The following is a 10,658-nucleotide window of genomic DNA, read 5'->3' on the forward strand; positions in this document are numbered from 1 at the left end:
ATGGTTGTGCTCAGCTGTAAGGTTAGACCGTGGGGGAATCCGAGCGATTGGTTGGTGCTTACAAATTGAACACTGATGTGGCATCATGTGCATGTTGAGAGAATTGTTAGTAGTGGAGATAAACTTCTTAAAAATGCAGGATGAGTACTGAATGATTGTTCGTCTTAAGAAATATAACTATATTTTTTAATTCAATTTATTTGGTTACCCATTCATTTTTTGGTATATATCATTAAAACCAAAATTCAAAACGTTATGAAAAGTTCATATCATTACCAAAAACCCGAAACCATAAAAATCGTAAAATTAGTCGGTTTGGTTTTAGAATGCACAGAGTGATCTATTACGATGTTGCAACCCAAGGATCCATCAGCTAGATACATGAAAGAAATTTTGTTCCGTTGCAACCCATGGATATATTTGCTAGTAAGTCTTAAATGTGAGAAATTTTTTCAGGGAATTAAATGTGAGAGGTTAATATAAATACTCCCTCCATCTCGGTTTATAGGGCGTGCGCGTAGTTCTAGGTCATCCATTTGACTAACTAAATATGAGTTATATGTCACCAAAAGTATATCATTGGATTCTTAAATGGATGTAGTTTGTAAACATTTTTTTTTATCAAACAAGTATATAGCTAGTTAAATTCTCAACCTAGAATGACGCGCATGCTCTCTGTAAACCGAGACGGGGGAAGTAATAAATTTGGCTAGGGGCCATGGGCCACTTTAGCCCTAACAAACTCCACGGCTCCAACTCAGCGAGGATAAGTATTGGGCCGGGGACTGGCCGGGGATTCCAACGCGGGCCCGCCAGCCACTCAGCACTCCAACTTGCATCCATTTCCCAAATGACACAATCCGCCGAGTGAAACTTTCCCCCACTCGTCCTAAACCCTAACCCCGGAACCTCGGATCGATCAGACACAGCTCCGCCGCAGCAATGGCCGCCATCTTCTCCGCCTCCGGCCGCCGCCTGCTCTCCACTGCCGCTGCGGCTGCGGAGTTCCCCGTCCCGATGGCCCGCATCCGCAACCTCGCCCGCGCGGGCCAGCTCGCCGACATCGACGCCGCCGTCGTGCCGCTCGTGCCGACCAACCCCAAAGCCGTGATCTCCGCCCTCTCCGTGGTCGGCCTCTCCGACCGGGCCTCCGCCATCCTCACCACCATCCCGTCGCCCACCGCCGAGCATCTCAACGCCCTCCTGGCCCCGCTCCTCCGCCGCCGCCGCCTCGCCGAGCGCGTGCCTGCTCTGCTGGACGCGCACCCCTCGGCGCCGCGCGACGCCTTTACGTGGTCCATCCTCGCCAAGTCCCTCTGCATCACCAAAGGCGCCGACCACGCGGTGTACCTCCTCCACGGGGAGGAGCCGCCTTCCCTCCACCTCTACACGGCCATCATCGACTCCTACTACAAGCAAAAGAAGCCCCACCGCGCCGAGGAGCTGTGGCGCGAGATGGTCGAGGAACGCGGCATCGCGCCCGACGCTGCCGCTTACAATGTCAGGATCACCTACAAGTCGGCAACCGGCACGGTGGAGGAGGTGCAGGAGCTTATCCGAGCCATGGGCGAGGAGTCGGGGCTGCGGCCGGATGTCATCTCCTACAATGGGCTGATCCGGGTGCTGGGGCGGCACAAGAGGGTGGACGAGGCCCTGGAGGTATACAGGAGCTTGCAGGAGAAGGGGGCGGCGGAGGGGAACACTGAGGCGAAGTTGGCACCGGAGTGCGCAACATACGCATGCATGGTGGGGGCGCTGTGCAGCGAGGGGAGGTTGTCAGAGGCGGAGGACGTGTTCTACGAGGGGGTAAAGCGCAAGAAGGTTGCAGACCTGGGCACGGTGCGGAAGCTGGTAGTGGCTCTCAAGGAGGCTGGCAAGGGTCGGGCGGCGAGGCGGGTGGTGGTCGGGCTACGCAAGAAGTTCCCTGACCAGTTCGACGGTCCATGGAAGGAGCTTGAGAAGGATGCCGGCCTCACACCGGGTGCCAGCAACGAAGAGGAGGAAGTGGAGGAGGACGAGCAGCAGCCAGAGAAGACGGCGGCGGCGGTATGAGCATTCCGGGCAACATCTGGAGGTGACCATTTTGTACTTGTTTGATGAATTGTGAGGCAGTATGCCGGTTTAATAAGTACAATTTTTTCTGAGGTTACAATAGATACTCATACATAGTTTTTGGATGTGGTGCCTCGCGGCAGCAACGATCCATAGTATTTGTGTTCCTGTTGTCCAACTGCCGACTTGCTACAGAATGCCAGGGCCTTTTAGACGAAGTGCATTCCTATATTGGTAGTTGAATTTACACGGCTCATGATGGATTTGCTTTCGCTGATGAGTGACCTTATCCATACCAGTAGATCTCGAACTGTATCCATATCAGTATAGGTATTTTGCTGCTCCCTTTTCAGTTCACTGCTGAAGAACAACGCTCACCTCTGTGAATTCTCCGTCCTGCCTTGTTCTTGTTTTTTCTCCCGTGCTTTCATTTGCATCACAAATTCCCAAGACCACATTCAGGAATCTGCAGGCTCGTACTAACTGATACATAATGGTTGCTGGTTTGGTTTGCCAGCTAATATCTCCGGGCTTGTCTCGGCCCTAGCACTTTGGCAAACTGTGAGAATTTTTAGAGAAATTGTACAGAAACATATGTTCAACTCAAGTTGAGGAGTGGAGCATTCCCACCGGCCGCAAGGTTCTTCGATTGCGAGGAATGCCCAGCTACTGAATCATGGAGGGTGTGCATTTGGTGAGGACCCAATAGAATAGAATACCATGATTTCAGTACAGCGTAATGGAATTCTCCATTCATTCATGTATGTGGTTGGAGTCAGTAGAGTGAAACGTAATGGTTTCCTTTTTGTGTTTGGTTGGAGAGATAGATGGAATGGATTTTATTCAGCCTCATCCCTAGAATATGGGTGGTGAGAATATGGGAGAGGAAACCCACCCCCGCCGCATGACCGCTCCCGCGACCCCCTTCGCCCCCGCCACTACCTCCACCCCCGCCGCCGCCGTAGATCTCGCCGCCACCCTCCTAGCCGCAGGCCCGCTCACCCCCCGCCTCCTGGCGTCGGGCGCGCCTGCCCCCCTCACCAAGCCCGCTCGCGCGCCCCATGGAGTCGCTGGCCAGATCCACGGGGGAATGGTTGGAAGACAGGCAGATGTACAAGATGCATCTCCCGCATGTCTACAAAGCCTTCCCGCAGATGCTCTAGCCGCTCAACTTCGTCTCGCCGGCGGTGCTGCGGGAGACTCGAGGGAGGAGATGGAGGGAGCGGGCGATGCGGATCCGCGACGACGCCCTCTCCTGGACCCAGTGCACACGCGAATGGAGGGAAGCAGAGGAGGAAGCAACGAAGGAGGAAGCAGAGGAGGGACCGAATCTGTTCTCTCACTCTCGCAGGTATGCTTGGATGTGCAAGGATCATGTGGATTGGGAGCTGTTGAATCTAGCCCTGCGGATCTACTTCGAAGGAGATTTCTCAGAGAAGCACAGGATGCCCCACCCCAGGGAGCCGCCGATTGCGTTTGTCCGGTGGGCGAAAGGAGAAGTGAATTCAGGAGATCCACGCCGTGCTGCGAGATGGGAATGCTTGACTGGACTCATGCCCACTAGCACGCCACCAGAGCCGGAGCAGGTGGATCCCCTACCTTACCTCTCCCCCAAACCTGCAGAGGATTGAAATTAGGCCTGCAATCTGCATCAATTGAGCTGTCTAGTGGTTATTTCTGCTTCCTGAGAGACAACATCTGGCTGGGGGATAAGAAGGAACCAGAACCTCTGATGAAATTCCCTTATCACCGGGTGTATGGCTGTGTGGCTCCGGTTCTCAGTGACTCTGATATTTCTGGCGTGGAACAAAGGCTGGCTGTTCTTCAGGGGGCTTCTCTCCCATTTGATCCAGGCGATCATTCCGTGTCTTCGATCAAGGCTGCTTTGACCGAATCCACTGAGAACAGCGGACCAAATTCTGGAGAAGTCCCTGACCCTGTTTCCAGCCCTGCTTTGTTGGTGTTACAACAAGGGGGAGGATTCAAATTTCTTCAGAAAGCGCGGAGTGCTGTTAAGAAAGGGAAAAAGGTGTTGACGCTGGCGCCACCGAAGCATCCTCTCTGCCTAGCTGCCATGGTGACTTGGCTGAGGGTTTCTACAGCCAGCTCTGGATCCCTATAAAGCCCCCCCCGAAAACCCTAAGGACTCCTCCACTCTCCCTCCCACCGCCGCCGCCAACCCCCACGAGCTCTCAGTCATGGCGGACTCTGGGCATGGGCGTGGTAGAGGCAAAAACAAAGGAGGAAGATCTGATGGTGGCAATAATTGGAGGCAGGATCAATCCATGCAGCCTCCGATGGGCGCCCCCCCCCCCCCCGCCGTTCTTCGGCTATGGATTCCAGGGTGGCCTCCCTCCTTGGGGCTTTCCCGGACAATTTCCTCCGCAATTTCAGCAACAATGGGGAGGAGCCCCGGTTGGGCAGTGGTACGGCCCGCCTCCACCCCAGATGGGGCAACAATCTGGGCAGGCTCCTATAGTTGCTCAAGACCAATCTGCTGGAGGTTCTGAATCTCAGATCAATGGAAAATCTCAGGGCAAGAATCAGCAAAAGAAGAAACAGGACACCCAGAAAACTGCTCCTGCCCCTGCTTCGGGCCTTATGGCATACTCTGAGGTGATCTGCTACAACTGTGGGGAACCAGGGCATCATTTGGATAAATGTATCAAGCCCAAGAGTTGTTTTATCTGCAAAATGGTTACCCACAAAGTTGATAATTGCCCTATCAGAAGGAAAACTCATAGTTCTGCTAGATATGTGGGAAGTGCTGCTCCAGGATTAGGGTTCTACCACATAGACCCACCTGATGAAAACGCTCAATACCATGGCTCCCTGAAAAATGTGGGGATTGTTCTTGTGGAAGCTGGTGAAGTGACCAAACAGGAACTTGCCACTGAGTTTGCAGACATTTACAAAACCAACTGGCCTTGGCCAATCAATGCCCTAGATGAATGGACATTCTTGGTCAAATTCCCACCTGAGATAGATGTAGTTCAAGTTGTTGGATACCCTTGTTTTGGTCTCAAAAAAGACAATGTTGTAGTCAATGTGGAAGTCTGGAAAGGCATGATTGAGGCTGAAGAGGACCTCCAGGAAACTTGGATCAAAATTAGGAAAATGAATCCAAAATGGTGTGACTGGACTGTGCTGGATCAAATCACTTCCACCTTGGGGGTCTTACGGGATGTGGATTGGCAGCATAATTTCAAGTCATTCTATGAAACTGTCAGGGTCAAAATCTTGAGCAAAGATCCCTCCAAAATCCCTGCTGAAAGGCTCTTTGGGGTTGGGAACAAAATCTACAGGCTGCTCATTGAAGTGGAATCCTTGACACCCACTGAAACTAGCACCTCCACCAACCTTTCCACTGGTACTTATGTCTCTGCAGCTGAGACTGGTAACAATCTAACTGAAGATGCTGAATCCAACATGAGCTCTAGGTCTGAATCAGATAAAGGGCCTGCTGCCAACTCAGGGGCCCCCTAGCAACAGAGGGCACTCTTTTGGCCACAATCAAAGGCTTGGAGAGGCTACACCTACTTCAGTCCTCAAGACACACCTCCCTGATTCTCCATACACTCCTCAAATCAGCATCCAGGAAAAGATCATGAATTCTGTGCTTGAAGAAGCTGATGAGTTCAACCTCCTCAGGGAAATGGAGCTCCTGGAAGATGATGATCTGATGGAATTTGAAGGTTCTGTAGATCTACAAGAGGATCAAGATGCTCTTATTAAAGCTGTTGATCTCCCAGACAATTTGGACTCTCAATACAACACTGACTTCCCTGCCCTTCCTAAGGAGATGCACCCTCCCAAATGGGGCCCTGTTCAAGCCACCAGAGCCAGTGCCAGGGTGGCTGGTGACAAGAGAACCATTATTGGAAAAGCTCAATAGCTCAAAGAGGTTCAGAACCTGGAAGTGCGAAAACCCCAGGGTATGAAACACAATTCCTTTTCCAACTTTAATGAACCTTCCTTCAATGCCATTGCTGCTAAGATTGGTGTAGATGTTACCTCTCTTAATGATGACATTGAATGCTCTTCCTTTAATTATGCTCTCCAAAACAGAACTGAAGGCTCTGTTTGTGAGAATTTCTCTCTAGCTGGTAATTCTAGTTTAGATTGCATTGACCCCCCTACTGAGCCGAGTGAGGGTCTCTGGTCTCTTATTTGCAGACATAAACGGGGCAAGCACCCTAGGAACAACATTTCTCTATGAATGCTCTATTCTGGAATATTGGAGGCATTGCTGCTCCTGGTAGGAAAACCCTTATCATTGACACCATTAACAAAACTCATGCTACCATCCTAGGGTTCCAGGAAACTAAGAAGGAGGCTTTCTCCTCTTCTTATCTTAAATCTCTCATTGGCAACAGAGATTTTGACTGGCATACCCTTCCATCCAAAGGATCTGCTGGAGGCATCCTGATGGGAATAGATTTAAGCATTTTTGATGTTGTTGCTTGGTCACATCTAGATTTTTCTATTAGTTGTTTAGTTAATTTGAAAACTACTGGTCAAACCTTTAGGGTTGTCACTGTTTACGGCTCTCCTTATGAAGAAGGAAAAGAAGCCTTTATTTTTGAACTTCATACCTTATTTTTAGATACTCACACTCCCACTCTGATTGGGGTGATTTTAATCTAGTTAGGAATGCTGTAGATAAAAGCATTGGTTCCATTAATCATAAATGGAGTGACTGCTTTAATGCCTGGATTGAGATCTGGAGCTTGCTTGAAATTAAGCTTTCTTCTAGGAAATTTACTTGGGCCAATAATCAAGTAGACTTGATTATGTCCACCATTGACAGAATTTTCTGTGATACAGAATTAGATAGTTTTTCCTCCCTTTCTAGTTGTAGAGCTCTGCCCAGATGTGGTAGTGACCACACACCTTTGCTCTGGGACTACAAAGAGCAATAGCTTTAAGTTTGAAAAGTGGTGGCTGCTTAGAGAAGATTTCACTGAGCTAGTCAGGAAAATCTGGAATGAACCCACTGGGAGCAGCTGCCCCCTAGAGAGCTGGCAGATCAAAGTCAGGAGATTTAGGAGAACTACCAAAGGTTGGAACTCTAATGAGGAAGCCAATCTTAGAAGATACAAAAGGATTCTTCTCCTTGAGTTTGATTCTCTAGATATTAAGGCAGAAACCTCTGACCTCTCTGAGGCTGAGACTAGTAGATTAAACTTTGTCCATGGAGAGCTTAAGAAAATTTGGCTTCAGGAAGAAATCAAAGCCAAACAAAGGTCTAGAGATAGGAACATTAAGGAGGGAGATAGGAACACTGCTTATTTCCATGCAGTAGCTAATCAGAGGAGGAGGAAAACCCTCATTCACTCCCTTGATGGCCCTAATGGCCCTGTTACTGAGGTAGATGAGATGCTGAAAGTGGCTAGTGACTTCTACAAAGACCTGTTTAAGAAAGAAAACCCTTCTGGGTTCTCTTTACAAAGCAACTTTTTCTCTGCTTCTGAAAAAGTCTCTCCTGCTGAAAATGAGCTGCTGGAAGCTCCTTTTTCAGAGGCAGAGGTGAAGGAAGCCATTTTCAGCTCCTATCCTGATGGGCCCCCTGGCCCTGATGGAATTCCTTTCTTGTTTTACCAGCACTTTTGGGACTTGGTGAAAAAAGATCTCATGGATCTTTTCCAAGCCTTTCACATAGGTGAATTGGATATAAATAGGCTCAATTTTGCTATGCTCTCTCTTATTCCTAAAGAGCCTGAGGCCACCTCTATGAAGAAATTCAGGCCTATCAGCCTGATTAACTGTAGTTTTAAGATTTTCTCTAAAGTCCTCACCACTAGGCTCTCTAAGGTTCTGCAGAGGTTGATTGCAAGCAACCAATCTGCATTTCTGAAAGGGAGATACATTTTAGAGAGTGTTGTTACTGCTCATGAAGTCCTTCATTCAGTCCACTCAGGAGGTGATAAAGGGCTTGTCCTTAAACTGGACTATGAGAAAGCCTTCGATAAAGTTGACCTCAATTTCCTTATGAAGCTCTTGGAGCTTAGGGGTTTTGGGGGTAAATGGACTAGCTGGATCCAGCAACTTACTCATGGGGGGTCTGTTGGGGTCAAACTAAATAACTGTGAAAGTGATTTTTTCCGTGCTGGCAAAGGCCTTAGGCAAGGTGACCCCATATCCCCTCTTTTGTTTAATTTAGTAGTCGACGTTCTTACTAAAATGTTGAGCAAAGCTGCTGATCATAGCCTGATTGCAGGGCTCTGCCCTGAGGTTTGCCCTGGTGGCATCATCTGCCTGCAATATGCAGATGATACCATCCTTTTCTTGGACAATGACTCCACACATGCTAGCAACCTGAAAACTGTTCTAACCTGTTTTGAGCAAGTCTCAGGCATGAGAATTAACTACTCCAAAAGTGAACTCATCCCTATCAACATGGATGACCGGGAGTTAGCTGATTTTCTTTCTATTCTAGTCTGTAGTAAAGGTAACTTCCCCATTAAGTACTTAGGTATCCCTCTCCATTATGATAAGCTGAGGAGAGAAGATAGCCAACCCCTTCTAGATAAAATCATTAAAAGGATTGCAGGGTGGAGGGGCAAACTCCTCTCTTACAGAGGTAGGTTGATCCTCATCCAAGCTTGTTTGGCTAGCATCCCAGTGTACCTCCTCTCCTTCTTCAAGTTCCCTAAATGGGCAGTGAATCTCATCAACTCTCAGATGTCTCATTGCTTGTGGAATGATTTTGAGGGGCATAAGAAGCTGCACCTTGCTAACTGGGGCCTAGTCTCTATGAAAAAAGACTTTTGAGGCTTAGGCACACCTAACCCTCCAAGAAATTAACATCTGCCTTCTAGGGTCTTGGATTAAGAGATTCTATGAGGAAGATCTGAAACCCTGGAAGCTACTTATTACTCATAAGTTCTTGGGTAATAAACCTAATATTTTTGTCCCTTCCTCCAAACCTAAGACTTCTAGATTCTGGAAAGGCTTAAAATCTATTATGCATGCTGTGAAATTTGGCTATAGATGGAACATAGGGGATGGGAGCAGAACCAGGTTCTGGGAAGATACTTGGTTTGGCACATCCCCCCTAGCAGTCCAATTTTGACCTATTACTCAGTCGCAATGGAATTAACAAAAGTGTGAATGAAGTTTGAGATGGGAAATGCCTAAAACTTTCATTTAGAAGGAACTTTAGTGACAGTCTCATGGAACAATGGTTCCAGCTGGAGGAAATTGCCAAGAGCATTGCCTTTACTGTCGAGCCAGATGCTCTGATTTGGCAACTGGACAATAAGGGGAAGTACTCCTCCAGCTCCCTCTATCATATTATCAACTTTAGAGGGGTCCAACCCATGTTTATCCCTGCAGTCTGAAAATTAAGAGTTCCCCCTAAAATTCATGTTTTTCTCTGGCTTCTCTCCAAAAACAAATTGATGACTAGAGATAATCTTAGGAAGAGACACATCATTAAACCCCTTGAGTGTGTTTATTGTTTGGAACAAGAATCTTGTTCTCACCTATTTTTTGAATGTATTGTTGCTAAACATCTCTGGCCCTATTGAGGAATTTTTCTCTATTCAGATTGGCTCATCCTTCGAATCTGTCGCCAGATTCTGGATTGCTACCAAAAAGTGCTCAGTTTTAAATACTGTTAGCTCAGCTGTCCTCTGGTGCCTATGGAAATATAGAAATGCTATGATTTTCAGTAACACCTCCTGGATTTCCATTCCACAGGTCTTGAGGTTGATCAGGAACATGGTGAGAAACTGGGCGATTCTCTCCTCCGGGTCAGACAAGGACAAGCTGATGTCCTTCGTGGAAACCCTAACAAGATCCCTCCAGAAACTGTTGGCGATCACATGTGGCCGAACAAGGCTCGACCTGCTCTGGGACTGGATCCGTGGGCTCGGCTCAAGATCTCTGATGATGATGATGGGCTCCTGTCGCCAAAGAAGAGAGACATCCACCACGTCCAGCCCGGTGTCTCCGCTCCTTGCTTGCTGGTCGCCGCAGGCTGACACGGCCCCTCGGCTGAAGACCATGAAGGCTTCGCTGGACCCTCCTTGTGCCATTTGAGTGCTCTGCTTAGCCGCTCTTCCTTTGGCACCGCTCGAGTGACCGTGTTATCAGAAAACATGTCATCCCCCCCCCCCCCCCCCCCCCCCCCAGTTTGTAGCTTTTCTTCCTTTGTTTTTCGAACTGCTCTTTTGAGCTGCTGTATCAGACTATGTCGTGGTTTCGTTCTCAGCAATGGAACCGGGGAGGTGCTCCCTGTTTTTCTGAAGAAGAAAAAAGAATATGGGTGGTGCGAATGTGTATATGCATGACACAATTCACATTGTTTCCTGGTGAACAAGACACATATACCAGTCAAGAATCATCAACCGGCACACGCATCAAGCAAAAGTCACTTGCAGATCAAGCTAAAACCCATTTCAATAATTGTTTTCCTTTTGAATTTTTACATTGTGCTGGAGAGGATTTTAAATTTTTACATTCAGCTGGAGACGAAGACAGCGGGGCCTGCTCTACTCCTCTTCTCAACTCTGCCAAATGGCCGGCGCCCGCCACCAAATCGGTTTGGTGCTGCCGGCTTGTCGCCGCTTTGCGTCCCACTGCTGAATCGGCTGCTGCCC

The 10,658-nt window shown here is 48.5% G+C and overlaps 1 protein-coding gene across 1 annotated transcript; it reads left to right on the forward strand.

Annotated features, from left to right (window-relative positions):
• Positions 1-805: 805 nt before the first annotated feature.
• LOC109786815 (small ribosomal subunit protein mL103 (rPPR7)) lies at positions 806-10,316 on the forward strand. The gene is made up of 2 exons (XM_020345368.3): positions 806-2,074; positions 9,757-10,316. Exon 1 carries the CDS (start codon positions 943-945, stop codon positions 2,050-2,052), a length of 1,110 nt encoding a protein of 369 aa, XP_020200957.1. The 5' UTR covers positions 806-942; the 3' UTR covers positions 2,053-2,074; positions 9,757-10,316.
• Positions 10,317-10,658: the final 342 nt, after the last annotated feature.

The sequence above is a fragment of the Aegilops tauschii genome, chromosome 3, assembly GCF_002575655.3.
Source record: "Aegilops tauschii subsp. strangulata cultivar AL8/78 chromosome 3, Aet v6.0, whole genome shotgun sequence".
Lineage (NCBI taxonomy): Eukaryota > Viridiplantae > Streptophyta > Magnoliopsida > Poales > Poaceae > Aegilops > Aegilops tauschii.